This window comes from Haliotis rubra, unplaced genomic scaffold, assembly GCF_003918875.1.
Source record: "Haliotis rubra isolate DU_JTF1 unplaced genomic scaffold, ASM391887v1 Scf81, whole genome shotgun sequence".
NCBI classification, from domain to species: Eukaryota; Metazoa; Mollusca; class Gastropoda; order Lepetellida; family Haliotidae; genus Haliotis; species Haliotis rubra.
The window spans coordinates 1,948,938-1,963,290 of record NW_025767535.1 but is presented as its reverse complement, the minus strand read 5'-3'; the positions used below and the strand labels follow the sequence as shown (position 1 = coordinate 1,963,290).

At 41.2% G+C, this 14,353-nt stretch overlaps 2 protein-coding genes across 18 annotated transcripts in view; one reads left to right on the top strand and one right to left on the bottom strand.

Moving 5' to 3' along the window:
- The window catches only part of LOC124261806 (5'-AMP-activated protein kinase subunit gamma-1-like), a 455,838-nt gene extending 448,268 nt beyond the window's left edge, over positions 1-7,570 (top strand). For 12 of the 13 annotated variants that reach the window (XM_046696179.1, XM_046696181.1, XM_046696177.1 and 9 more), the window contains 5 exons: positions 315-437; positions 1,294-1,365; positions 2,181-2,255; positions 2,846-2,939; positions 4,833-7,570. In XM_046696179.1, coding sequence (XP_046552135.1) covers positions 315-437; positions 1,294-1,365; positions 2,181-2,255; positions 2,846-2,939; positions 4,833-4,858 — 390 coding nt within the window. In that variant the 3' untranslated portion in view covers positions 4,859-7,570. The remainder of the gene's footprint in view (positions 1-314; positions 438-1,293; positions 1,366-2,180; positions 2,256-2,845; positions 2,940-4,832) is intronic. The other variant, XR_006894432.1, reaches the window with a different exon arrangement.
- Positions 7,571-9,058: 1,488 nt separating this feature from the next.
- LOC124261795 (coiled-coil domain-containing protein CG32809-like) overlaps positions 9,059-14,353 on the bottom strand; it is a 250,153-nt gene continuing 244,858 nt past the window's right edge. For 4 of the 5 annotated variants that reach the window (XM_046696155.1, XM_046696154.1, XM_046696150.1 and 1 more), the window contains 2 exons: positions 10,807-13,651; positions 9,059-10,726 (listed from right to left, as the gene is read on the bottom strand). In XM_046696155.1, the coding sequence (XP_046552111.1) occupies positions 12,458-13,651 (1,194 nt within the window). In that variant the 3' untranslated portion in view covers positions 9,059-10,726; positions 10,807-12,457. The remainder of the gene's footprint in view (positions 10,727-10,806; positions 13,652-14,353) is intronic. The other variant, XM_046696151.1, reaches the window with a different exon arrangement.

Genomic DNA, 14,353 nt, shown 5'->3' with positions numbered 1-14,353 from the left:
TAGAGAAATTTTTACATTTAGTCTCTGAAATGAAAATATTTGAATGATATTTCTGTTATACAACAGAAAGGGACCCCAAGTTTATCTTAAGTAATTGGGTCTTGTGAAAAGTTGATTACTTGTTTAGGGCGCTTCAGATGTTTTTGTTTCAAACTAAACATTAATTGTTAAATACAACAGGTATTTTCCCATTTTATTTTACGTTCAAGTAATAAATATTTTGCAAGATAGTACATGTGTCCCATTGTATAGACCTGTATGTGACCTTGAGTGTGACCTTGAGTGTGACCTTGCTTGTCCTGGTGTATCTGCAGACATCCCAGGACACACCGCTGATCAAGGCTCTCAACATGTTCATGGATCACCGGATATCAGCCTTGCCGGTCGTCGATGAACAACACAAGGTCGTCGACATATATGCCAAGTTTGATGTCATCGTGAGTATTACATGGTAGATCATGTCGTTTGGGGGGATAGAGTTATTTTAAATAAATTTCAAGTGTCAAACTAATCGTCAAATGGTCTATGATTGGACTGTTTCATTGTTTTTTATTATAAATACTTGGGCGGTGGGGTAGCCTAGTGGTTAAAGCGTTCACTCGTCACACCGAAGACCCCGAGTTCTATTCCCTTCATGGGTACAATGTGTGAAGCCATTTCAGGTGTCTCCCGCTGTAATATTGCTTTAATATTGCTAAAAGCAGCGTAATACCAAACTTACTCGCTATCATAGATACTAAAGACATAATAATTTAATTAATGTGTTGTTTTCATCCAAAACGAAAGAATGGTAGGTCACAACCATTGTAATGTTATGGGGTATTTCTTGAACTGATCAAGGCTTCTGTGTGCATCAAATATTAATGGCTTTCTGATTCACATGTGTGGGTTGAGAGGACTATGTATAGAAAGAGGGAACACACTTAGCATATATTCTTTGTAGGTACAGTAAGATGATGTGAGGTGTTTTGTGGAAAATATAGTAATTCATTCATGAAGGGCAAAACTGTTTCATAAGTATCTCTCAAAGGACTGTTTGTGGAATCTCTATGAGGGTGGATGAGGTAGCCTAATGGTTAAAGCGTCCGCTCGTCACGATGAAGTCCCGGGTTCGATTCCCCACATGGGTACAATGTGTGAAGCCCATTTCTGGTGTCCCCTGCCGTGATATTGTTGGAAAAGTGGTGTAAAACCATACTCGCTCACTGAAGTTCTATGTGATTATGTTAGCCACTAGTCAAGAGCTATGATTGTTAAATTCAGTGTTTATATTTTCAATGTTTTGTCCTTCAGAACCTGGCAGCGGAGAAGACATATAACAACCTTGATGTGACCATAGCCCAGGCTCTGCAACATAGATGTGATGTAAGTCTTGCCATTCCTTGAGAGTACTCGTGAAGATCCTGGTTAGAATTGGTCTTAAGTAACCCATGCTTGTCGTAAGAGGTGACTTACGGAATTGGGTGGTCAGGCTCACTGAATTGGTTGACACATGTCATCATATCCCAGTTGATTAGATCTATGCTCATGCTGTTGATCACTGGATTGTCTGATCCAGACTCAATTATTTACAGACCGTCGCCTCATAGCTGGAATATTGCTGAGTGAGGCGTAAAACTAAACTCACTCACTCTTCTCACATTTATCTCTGTAGTTTCCTGGCTGCTGAGATATGCATATACTTAACAGGAATGAAAGTATCAGTTACAAAACAGAAAGAAATTGTAGCATCCTTATTCACAGTAACCAGCGCCAGGTCAGTCAGAGAATAGAAAACGGGGAGTGGTTAATAGATGATATAACAATGTATGTGATTGAACATTCGTGGACCCGTGAAGATCTGGGGTAGAATAGGTCTTCAGCAACCCATGCTTGCCTCAAAAAGGCGACTATGCTTGTCGTAAGAGGCGACTAACAGGATCGAGTGGTCAGGCTTGCTGACTTGGTTGACACATGTCATCGGTTCCCAATTACGCAGATCGATGCTCATGCTGTTGATCACTGGATTGTCTGGTCCAGACTTGATTATTTACAGACCGCCGCCGCCATATAGCTGTAATATTGCTGAGTGTGGCGTAAAACTAAACTCACTCACTCACTGAACATTCGTGAACTAACAAATGTTTAACTGTGCTCATGATGGCTAGACAGACATGTGATGTTGTTATTGGCTGTTCCAGGGGTTTGAAGGGGTAGCGAAGTGTATGGAGACAGACACGCTGGGCCAAGTGATGGACACTATCGTCAAGGCAGAGGTACGAACATATGCTGTCCATGCATGACATGGTCATGGCTTAATCCCATACTTTAAAATAGACTTACTAAGTTCAGTTCGTGCAAGTGTGGTCAGGTTGACTGAGAATTATCAGCAGCACAGGTTATAAGCCTGAGCTTTGGGGCATTATGTGTCCGGAGTGAATTAGTTTCAACATTAATCTGAGATTGTGCTCCACATTCTCAAGTCCATGTTGCCGCAAGTGCTATACTTGAAATTAGACTTTATGAGTGGAACCCGTGAAGGTCCGGGTTAGAATGAACCTTCAGTAACCCATGCTTGTTGTAAGAGGCGACTAACGGGATCGGGTGGTCAGGCTCATTGGCTTGGTTGACACATGTCATCATATCCCAATTGTGTAGATCGATGCTCATGCTGTTGATCACTGGGTTGTCTGGTCCTGACTTGATTATTTATAGACTGCCGCCATAAAGGTGGAATATTGCTGAGTGCGGCGTAAAACAACAAACCAAACGTAGTGAGACTGACAATAAATCTTCCCTGTCCACGCCCTTAGTGGTGCCACAGATTATTGTTTCTGTGTATTGTATGTGGTGGATGCTGTTGCAGGTACATCGGCTGGTGGTGGTTGATGTGGAGGATCATGTTGTCGGCATCGTGTCTCTCTCCGATCTTCTTACATTCATAGTTCTCAAACCAATGGGTGAGTCTTGTGCGTGTGTAGTCCAGGGGAGATAATTCACATATATAGAAGGTAGCTTGCAGCAGTAAAACACCTGAACACGTCCTACTACACTACATATGCTACCAACAACACAGAATGGTGCTCCAGAATTCACAGGGCTTGAACACACACTTAACATTACAAACAGTCCTAAGTCCACTAATAATATTTCTTATCAAAACTGGGGGCGGCAGGGTAGACTAGTGGTTAAAGCGTTCAATCGTCACGCCGAAGACCTGGGTTCGATTCCCCACATGGGTACAATGTGTGAAGCCCATTTCTGGTGTCCCCCGATGCGATATTGCTGGAATATTGCTGAAAGCGGCATAAAACTAAACTCGCTCACTCAATCACTCTCATCCAAACTGGCCTTTTATCGTGCTTATAATCCCACATAACCATATAGTGCTAACACAAAGAAAATCAAAATCAAAACATAAAAAACAAACAAAGCAAATACCAACCAAACTATCCTGTAGTTCACCCCCCTACAATTATGGCAAATTTCCCAATTAAAAATACATACAAATTTAATTATGCAACCCTAACACCCCTTCAGGTTGCCATATCTCTCCGTCAAATCAGCCCTCTTTCGATCATACACTAAATGGCCTTGTGGCCCATGTGCGAAATGCGCATTATGTCGGAAAGTGCTCATTAAATCTCCAATCATCATCATCAGCAGCAGCAGCAGTACAAGATTTTGTGATTATAAAATGATGTACAGGTTTTCATAGTATTCTTATCATGGACATAGACTGTGGGATAGTGGATGGAATATAAGACCCAAGATTGGAAGTTGGATGGTTTGAGTTCTTGTGTGGTCATACCAGATGGTGAAACCTGGTACTTGTTGCTACCTTGTCGCTAACTTTGCAGGTGCATGGCATTCTGTGGAAAGGGCACGGACTGGGTAGATAATCTCTCACTGGCAGGTGCATGGCATTCTGTGGAATGGGCTAGGACTGGGTAGATAATCTCTCACTGGGGTATTCAATCTAAACTGCTGAATGGCATCTTAATGTCTAGCATGATGAAGCCGGCTAGTCTTGTCAACCGCCAGCAGCCACACACTGCGTGTACATGAAATACGGGAAATAAGCTTGAACTCCCATTTCACTACACGTTAAAGTGAGACAGTCAAGGGGAGACAATTCGACCAAAAATAGCTGGAAATCTACTGGGGCCATAATGAATCCCAATGAATGAGATGGAAAGTTTGTAATTTGACAATAAGCCTGGCATAGGTTGTAGTTGTTTTCTTCCCACTGTGCCGAGAAAACAATCTGAATAATGATTTGGGTGAAAGAAAGTGAGTTCAAGCAGCTTTTAGCAATGCAACACTTAATGATTCATGCTGCAGAGGGGATGGTTTTCACCATACCGATTTGTGGCATCAAACTGTGATTGTGATTAGCGATATTTAGGCACACGAGTGTCATAAACATAGTATGATATGGGCATGAATATAATATTCTGTTTATTACTGAAGTCGTCAAATTCAGGTAAATAAATCAAATCTACTTTCAAACATAGGCTGGCTACCCGTCGTCGCTGCATGTAGAATGGAACGTCACAGAAGATACGTGACGTCATAACATTGTTCATGACGTCCTGTCACCATGACAAAGTGATATTTTGCCCTAGGGCATGGTATGAAAAATATGAACCCCGATATTTTCTCCCTCGTAGGTAATAATTGCTTGTATGAATGGTGATGGTGGTTCTTATTACTATTTGCTCGTCATGCCGAAGACCCGGGTTAGATTCACAACAAGTGTAAAATGTGTCGATGATATTGTTGGAATATTGCTAAAAGCAGCGTAAGATGCTATTCACTCACTCTTATTGTTATTCTTGTTTTTATTTCAGGGGTTGAACCCTCCAAGAAGTCTTGATATGCAAATACTCAGGGGATCTTTCTGTGATGATTGTCAACAAAAGAAGCTAAGCTGGACTCGGCCGACCCGCACGTTACTCGGAACTGCCAATGGGACTGACATGGAGGCAGCTGATTGAGCTGTGATATTAAACATATCCTCAACAAGCCTCGTCGCCAAATGGCAACGCCAACACTGTATTTTGGAACATCTAAGGATGGGTTGGTCGAGCTGGACCGAACTGATTATTACTATTATTCTATCTGCTGTAGACTGACAGGTACTGTTCGATCCTTCAAGGCAGCCAGAGCTTTCACAACCCATCTTAGTCTAGAATCGGGATGGGACACGTTAGCTAGTGAGCACTGGTACCAAGAATACAAGACCAAGCTTGAAAAATTGTTTGAGGAAATTGTTAGTTCTTGTTGACAGTGTTTTGTGAAAGGTGTTGAAAGAAATGACTGCTGTTTTTGAGATGGGAAAATGAAAGATGTGTAAGAGTTGCAGCCTCCCAGAGGATCGACGAGGTCCGGTTTCAGAACCTACAGCTGCAGCCTCCCAGAGGATCGAGGAGGTCCGGTTTCAGAACCTACAGTTGTCACATTGTTTTGTATGAGAAGCAGCTAGCAAGATTTGTGATCTGAAGGAATGAAAGACCATACCTTTTTATTTTTGGTTTTGATATTAAACTTAGGACCTTTTTATCCCTGAAAAAAATAGATATCAAGTTTGCTTGGAATTCATGCTTGGGTTGTGAAGGTAAGTCAAGCTCGTTTTGGCTCCAAGTCGTTGTCAAGGATCTCTTGAATTTGAGTACTATTTTGATTGTGAATTGTTACAGGACAAATCATGGAGCCCATTCATCTCTTCATGTTTGTTCACTTTGTATATTGAGTATTGTTGGGATGGAAATTTTAGCAGGATTGGTTGTACTGTTGTGATAACGTGTGTCATACATAACTATGCAAGTACATTGATTATATTAATGAAGTAATCAAAACATTGATTAGATGGTATTGATATTATGGTGACTAGTTTTCAGGGCATGGTTCAGGGCATTAATGACCTGGAGAGGTCAATGGAGATGTAGGAGTCCGATATGGCGTCGGATCAGAGACGAATTTAGGTACTGGTAGCCTTTGAAATATTGTTACGAGGTGAGCTTGTTAATGCAATATGTGTGCATCTCAGAGACAAGAACTTCTGGGGGGTCAGTTGTGTGTCCGCAAGTGTCTTTCCTAGGGAAATCATGCTAAAGTTTTCCAATGACGACTAGTCTGTTGTGATTTTGTTGATGATTGTGTGGTCAGCTGGTGATGTCAGCCATTGCAAGTTCATTTCCATTGCGGTTATGGTTTTCACATGGGCAAAGATACTTATTAAACACCAACGTTTGATTTCTTTTGAAACCTGTCTGAATTGTACATTGTGCTCAAAGTAGGGTTTTGCTGGGTATAGAAACTTGGCCTGAACTCATTGCTGGATTTCAATGGTAATATCACAATCAACTTCTTTCTTTCTTTGTTTTCTTATCTTCATCCAAGTTGAAATGTGTGGATAATTTCTTTTCCATGTGTGTTCAAATAGGAAAATCTGAGTTAAATCCCTTTAAATCTTGATTTTGTCCATTTCTAATCTTGATATGTAACCTGTAAAATGTGTGAAAAGGGAGACATTGTCCAAGACATCTGTAAAATCTTCATGTAATATTTGAGCTAGCAGACCAAGTGGGATTTGAATGACTTGAATCTAAAGTGCTAGGACAGCAAGTTATCCCCCTGAAGGAGTGTTAAGGATAACATTTTCTGCTAATGAATCAGTAGTAAGATAGAGACCTGTTTGAGACTGACTAGATGTACTGTGGCTGTAGAGAGTGTACAAAGTGTTGTGTATATATTGAGTATGTCCAGAGCTAACAGATGCTATGTGTGTGTACAGTAAATGCTTTAAGGTATATAACATGGATCCCGAGGCTGTTCTCGATTGAAGTGTATTTTGTCTCTGTGCTGTTATGATCAACACACTGGAACCATTTCTCGCATTTGTCAAGATTGAATGAGTTGCTAAAAATTCCACTCAATTACCCAGTTCTTAGACAATAATATCACCACCTTTTACAAAGCAATGAGTCGCTAAAAATAATTCCTCTGAAATTACTTTGTTCTTTCTTGATAGAAACGGGGAAGTGGGGTAGCCCAGTGGATAGAACTTGTCATGCTGAAGACCCGGGTTCGATTCCCTACATGGGTACAGTGTGTGAAGCCCATTTTTGGTGTCCCCTGCTATGATATTGCTGGAATAGTGCCAAAAGCTCTGTAAAAATAAATCTCTCGCTTGATAGAAACACAAATCTATAAGCCGTCCCTACCCATCTTTCAGTCCTGGACTCAATTAAGTGTAACAAGGCTCATCAAAGGCCATGAATTTGTAATTAGATCTATGGTAAATTCAAATTCCAAAGACGTATTTTAATTGGTTGATGATTTCAGGGTATATGTCATAATAGAACCGAGGAATGATACAGTTGGTAATTGAGGATGGTCGTGACTTGCTGGCAGCAATGCAACCCAGACGTCACGGAAACAACGTGGAGACACAGGAGTGAGTTTGATGACATGTGGAGTTGCGTATCTGCTGTGTTGGTCCATATAGTTGTACAGATCAGAGGATAGACAATATTATGTTGACAGTTGCCCAGGTTGTCAATAAATAAATTAATTCTGTACAGTGTCTCAGTTGTCTGTTGTTTCTCAAGTTAATTTCAAAGTATGGTGTGGTCCTATATCTGCCAGTTCGTATATGAATGGATATGGTTGTATCCATCATTTCAAACAAACAGACAGTGATATCACCAGTGCTGCCTATAGCTGCGGAAGGCATTGGTATGGTTCATATGCGTCTGTAGCTGTAGAGTTCTCTACGTTTGAGCTCAGCTGTTCAGGATCCATGGGAAAAATGCACGAGTGAGTGTGTTTAGTTTTACGCCACACTCAGCAATATTCCAGCTATATGGCGGCGGTCTGTAAATAATCAAGTCTGGATCAGACAATCCAGTGATCAACAGCATGGTCATCAATCTGCGCAATTGGGAACCGATGAAGGTGTCAACCAAGTCAGCGAGCCTGACCACCCGATCCCGTTAGTCGCCTCTTACGACAGGATGCAGTCTTGTTTTCTTGCAAAACAGTCAAACCTCTAAGAATATTTTACATGGCATGAATGACATGCCAGGCATCATTGTGGTACAACGTGAAGCCGATATCTGGTGTCCCCAGCTGTGATTCTGCTGGAAGCACTTTTGAAATGATTTTCTAGCATACACCATCCACTCTCTATATTACAAGAACACAGTGTTCCGAGTGGACGGAAACAAGGATGTTATACACAGATGCAGAGGGATGAATTAAACGAGTCATTTGATGACTGTTTTAATGTTGCATTAGGGAGATGTCCCACTGGACAGCTTGTAGTCTGTGCTCAACTGCAGAAGGTATTGCATTCGGTGAGCACTATGAACATAACACGAACAAGCACACACTTGCAGGAGGGGGAAACCTTGTGGCTACAGCATTCGCTCATCATGCCGAAGACCCCGTTCAATTCCCCACATGGGTACAATGTTTGAAGCCCATTTCTGGTGTCCTCTACCTATGATATTGCTGGAATATTGCTTTAAACAGCATAAAACTAAACTCGCTCTCAAGCATAAACACCGCAATGTAAGTGAAACCTCATATAGAAAACAAACGAGTCCTGATGTACTTCATTCAGGATATGTAAATTAGCAAAATATACAGTAAGCTTTAATTGTATGTAAAATGCCTTATGTGTAACAGTACAGTCAAGGGGAGATAATTTAAAAACAGCTTCAGAGACCCTCAAAAGTGGACAAACTTGGAATTAGCAGATAAGCATGGCATCGGTTGTAGTCTTTTCCTTGTACAACTTGAATGATTTTGGTTGAAAAGGTGAGTGACAGCTTATTAGTGTAGACCCTGTATGAGGAAATTAAATGTGGAGCAGTTAAAAACACTTTTTTTTTCATTTCCTAAATCTCTTAATAAATGAAACATAATTCGTGAAAAATTAGGCTTAAACTTTTTCTTTAGCAGAAAAAAAGTAAGATGTATTTTCTTTTTCCTGATGAGCAAACGTTAAAGCTTGTATCACTTTGTGGAATGGAGCTATGGCATAGAACATGAAAACAAGACCTTGCAATTTGTGATAATTGTTTATTCAGTCCTGCATGACGTTCTACAGAACATACCACTTTCAATCTCCAATTCAACCTAAGGCAGTTTAAGATGACACACGTTTCAAAAGTTGATGAACATTTGCAGCGAGCTTGCATAGTCTCGGTATAGCAGGATGGAATGTTAGCGTTCGTTTCCATGCAAGTTGTTAATTTCAAATTAAGAATTCGAGAAAAGCTTGAAAATAAGTTAACACCCACATTTTACAATTGAACCCCAATAAAAATATTTGTTTCCAATAAATATGATTTGCCTGGTCCATTTTTCTAAAATCATGGAAAATACTGGTGGTTTAAACAAGCATAATAGCGATTCGTAACCAGCAACATGAAACAAAGATGGCTGCCGAGGTCAATATATTCTTGCATATGTCTCTACTTCCACCGATCTTCAAATCGGAATATGTGGAAATATGATCAAAATCTCACAACCAAAGTTCACTTGATTATTATACAATGCAACAAAGAATCTACTGCAAAAAATCGGACAAGCTCGTTATCTGGCGATCGATGAAATGTCTGTACACGAATCCAATGTATTGCACCTGGTGTAGCTGAACTCTAGAACTACCCACACTACCGTCAGTAAAAAAACTAAGTATGTACATGCAACAGTCAGCTTAAAGTTTAACAGACAAAAACGGGAAAAGTACACAAGTGACTTTTCAAATTAAATACTTGAAAGGAAAAACGGTGCCTTTAAATGCTTTAAATATCCAAAGTGTTACAACTGGACAAATCTACTCTCAACTTTGAAATTCACACTTGAGAAAATGAAAACAGTTGAACCACAAAACTTGTAAAGTAGAATTGAAAGTGACAAGTATGAGGTATGAGTTTGAAAGCAGTCTGGACGAATTGTAACATTTCTCATGTACAATACAGGTAACAATACGTGACTGAAACTCAACTGCATGCAAGTTTTCCTAACAGATTCTACACCACGACTTCGTGATATTAAACATCAAACAACTGCAGTGAGTGATCCCTGACTGATTTGAAAACCACAAACATCTGTCATTGCTCGGCAAATAGTTGACACACAATGACTTTAAGGTACAATTCTTTGATTAAATACTACCATCTGGATTATATATTCCTGTTTTGCAGTTTAACCCTGCACAATGCATTGGGAACATTTTCAAGAGTATAATTGCTTGTATTCTGGGTTCCAATGAGAGAGACTTCAACCATTTGGGACCGTCACTAGTCCAACAAATATAATTTCATTCGACATAGCATATCGGATATGCAGCTGTACCCTCTGGTAGGTAGCCTTATCATTAGATATGAAGTCATATCATTAGCTATGTATCCATACAGATGTGTGGCTACACTGTCAGATATGTTCCTATACCATCATCAGATTTGCATCCATACCATCAGATATATACCATCCGATATGTGGCTATACCTTCTGATATCCTGCCATACCATCCGATATGTGGCTATACCTTCTGATATCCTGCCATACCATCCGATATGTGGCTATACCATCTGATATCCTGCCATACCATCCGATATGTGGCTATACCTTCTGATATCCAGCCATATCATCTGATATCCTGCCATACAATCCCATATGCAGCTATACCATCTGATATCCAGCCATATTATCCAACATGTAGCTATACCTTCTGATATCCAACCATATTATCCAACATGTAGTTATACCATCTGATATCCTGCCATACCATCCGATATGCAGATATACCATCTGATATCAAGCTATACCATCTGATATCCTGCCATACCATCCTATATGCAGCTATACCATCTGATATTGAGCTATATCATCTGATATCCTGCCATACAATCCGATATGTAGCTATACCATTTGATATCCAGCTTTACTATCCGATATGCAGATATATCATCTGATATCCAGCTATACCATCTGATATCCAGCCATACCATCTGATATGTAGCTATACCATTTGATATCCAGGAATAACATCTGATATGCAACCCTATTATCCGATATGTAGCTATACTATCAGATACTTAGCCATACCCTCATCACGCTATCTGTCTGTACCCACTGAGTATTGGTGTTCCAACACATTTATCCCTTAATCAAGGGTTGAGGTCAAGCTTCCAATAAATGCCAACAAATCTGTTCCTATAAATGCAGCCAACAAACGACCCATGGTTTATGTTCCAATGTTCGACATAGCTTCCATTTTCCTAGCTTCCATTTTTCCAGCCACGGATCCAAAGAACTGTCTTCATTTCCTTCAAAGGAATCAGCAGACGTAATTTTCCTATCAATTTACATGCGGCTGCGTGGAGCTACACCACCATGACACGAAGCTCTCATGACTCTGATGCTCCTGCAAAACAGGGCATTATCAAACAATCCTCACGCGTCTCTCTTGACTGCCTGTATAGTTTACACTGACAGTGTTGTGAGTTCACTCAGTGCCGTCTGCTCGTACAACCACACCTAGAAATAATCCAATGGACATGACACTGCATGTCCATCTTGATTCCACACATTATTGCAGGTCAATCCATTTGACAGGAGTTCCCCTGGAGCTCCTCGATCTCTCCAGATGTCACTAACCTTATAGCTTCTCTTATTGCACCATCAAGCTCCTATCTACAAAAATGCTAGTGAAATGCATTCACGCTATATTGCATTCAAAAGCACACAAGAGTTGTGAATGCCATGGGTTGACACAATAATCACAGCACTATCCATGGCGTCGATGTTATTGTCCAAAGTATCAAAGATGGCCACCGTATTCATCCATTTCTTCCTTCTTCATCTCTCATCTTCATCCGAGGACAAGTTCACTGTGACAAGTAATCACATGTGTCTTCATCAAATCAGACAAATTTTCTGAATAAAGACTGTTAGTTTAATCATCCATAGAAAATTGATGCAGTTCTTTAATTTGAGACCAAAGATGTCTTATTAAGATACAATCACATGAACATTCTTGGATCTGTTTCATCAGCAGGCAGACGTATTTACGTCCCTCACAAGCTGTGGTCATATTCCTTCCTATGTATCCAGTATCACATTGTATCACTTTTAGAACATGGCAAGAGTTGCTTCCCTTTATGCCTTATAACCAAACAAGTATTGGGTTGTTGGCACTTGAAGGGACATGGTCCGAGTTCCTGCAGGAACATGACATCTGATGGGTGCTGGTCAAGGTACTGACCGCACAAGTCTCCATCTCTGTCTGGTCATCTCCAGTCTGGAGTGCAGGTCAATGGCACAAAATGAAGGCAACCACTTGTGGTATTTGCATCTGTAGTAATAGCACCATCTGTCAACTCACGTCACCAGCTACCTGTTCACTCCAGACTTTCTGTCACCAGCCTTCGTGTTGATCCCGTTCATGTTGGTTTTCTCAGTCGTCTGAATTGCACTCTGTCTTTTCATCATTTCGTTTGTTTCTCGAACAAGTTCCTCCAACTTTTTTCTGCTCCTCCTGAATCCTCTGCTGTGCTAATATCTTCTCGTCCGATGGACTTGTCGCTTTCTTCTGAAGCAGACTTGATCGGCGTTCTGGGGGTGGGGGCTTGACCTTCCTTTCCCCTGTACTCTCCCGACGGACGACCTCCGCTGATGTCCGCCTCATGACAACGCCCCCTTGTTGTGAGTCCAGACTCGCACTTGAGCTCGTGCTCTCGCTGCTGCTTCCCCGCTCTTCCCGAGATAATCTCTTCTCTTCCGTACTCGCTTTGTTTATTATGCGTTCAGGGGCCACTTTCTGGCTTTGAAGATCTGGACGATTCATATTTGCATATATTCCCGCAACGAGATCCTTCTCGAACTTAGATGTGGGTTTCTTGGGAGGAGTTGGCTTTGGCGTGGATGATACCGGCCCACGACCTTGACCTTCCTCCGACTTGTCAGGTGATGGTGAGGTTACAGAGACAGTACGAACTGGAGACATAAGATTGCCATTGGCTGCATTGGAACTACTGGAAATACTTGCAGTTGGCAGACGGCTACTTTTCCTTGGAGGAGGTGGAGGAGGAACCTTTTTCTGTTTGCCGTCGGAACTTTCCCCCTTCCTGCTGCTTGGGGATGTCGGCTGGGAGGATGATTTACCAGATCCTCGTGGAATGCTCAGCTGAGATCGCGTGGGGGAGGTGTCACTCTTTACAACATACGTATCATTCAGATTATTGGGCTGGGATCCTCCACCAGAACCAGAAGTTAAACTTGATGATGGTATTCTCACAGTATAGTCCATTGTCATTCTTGAAGGGTTCACCTCCTTCTCTGGAGATTTTGGTGGAGACATATCCCCAAAGAAGGCTGCTCTTGCTGCATATTTATCCGTTGGTATCTTTGCTTCGTGTTCACATTTCATGCCCACGTTGCTGATTTTCTCTGTGGTTTCCGTCAGCGGCATGGATGCGTGTGGTGGCGCTGACCTCGGCCCGCAGTCCACGTTGTCCCTGAAGTCCGCATCCCCGTCGCCTTCTGATGCTGGACGCAGGGCTCGGGAGGCCAGTTCCAGAGACTTGCCCATCTTGAGAGCTTCCTGTTGGGTAGAGATTTTCTTCTTCCTCTCACGGGATGTCTCGGCTGCCTGTGGAGATCAAACACAGGCATTAGAAAAAACATACACACATAAATCAGAATCTCGCATATTCAGCAATATCTGAAGTTTGTTTACTCATATTAACAAATCCTGAATACAGTGAGGGGCGCTGGGTAGCCTAGAGGTTAATACATTGGCTCGTTACGATAAAGACCATGGGTACAATGTGTGAAGTCCATTACTGGTGTCTCCAGCCGTGATATTGCTGGAATACTGCTAAACGCGGAGTAAAACCGTACTCACTCACTCACTCACTAAATACAGTGAAACCCTGTTCTTTCAGAATCCTGAGTTGTGAAAGATTCCTGGTGTGAATATTAAAATAAACAGATTTTTCAAGCTATACATATCTTTTCAATACAGATGCTTATAAATTTGTTATTCAGACATACATGTATCAAAACTCCTCAAAGTCATTAAAATTTGTTAAATAGTAATTAATTCAACTGGAGCCTCATATACTAGTACTGATGAGGATAATGTTGATAAAACCATGCTCAGTATCACTTTCCAGAATTTCAAGGACACCGTGCGATTCTTGTGATCCTATTGACGACTTACATTTCCACAGTCTTTGGACTTGTTTATTGTAATAACCTAGTTAAGAAAAAACAAAAGATGCATAAGAATTCTTTCTTCAATTTCCTGAAGTTTTCCGAAGTGAAACCTGTGACCTCGTGTGACATCACA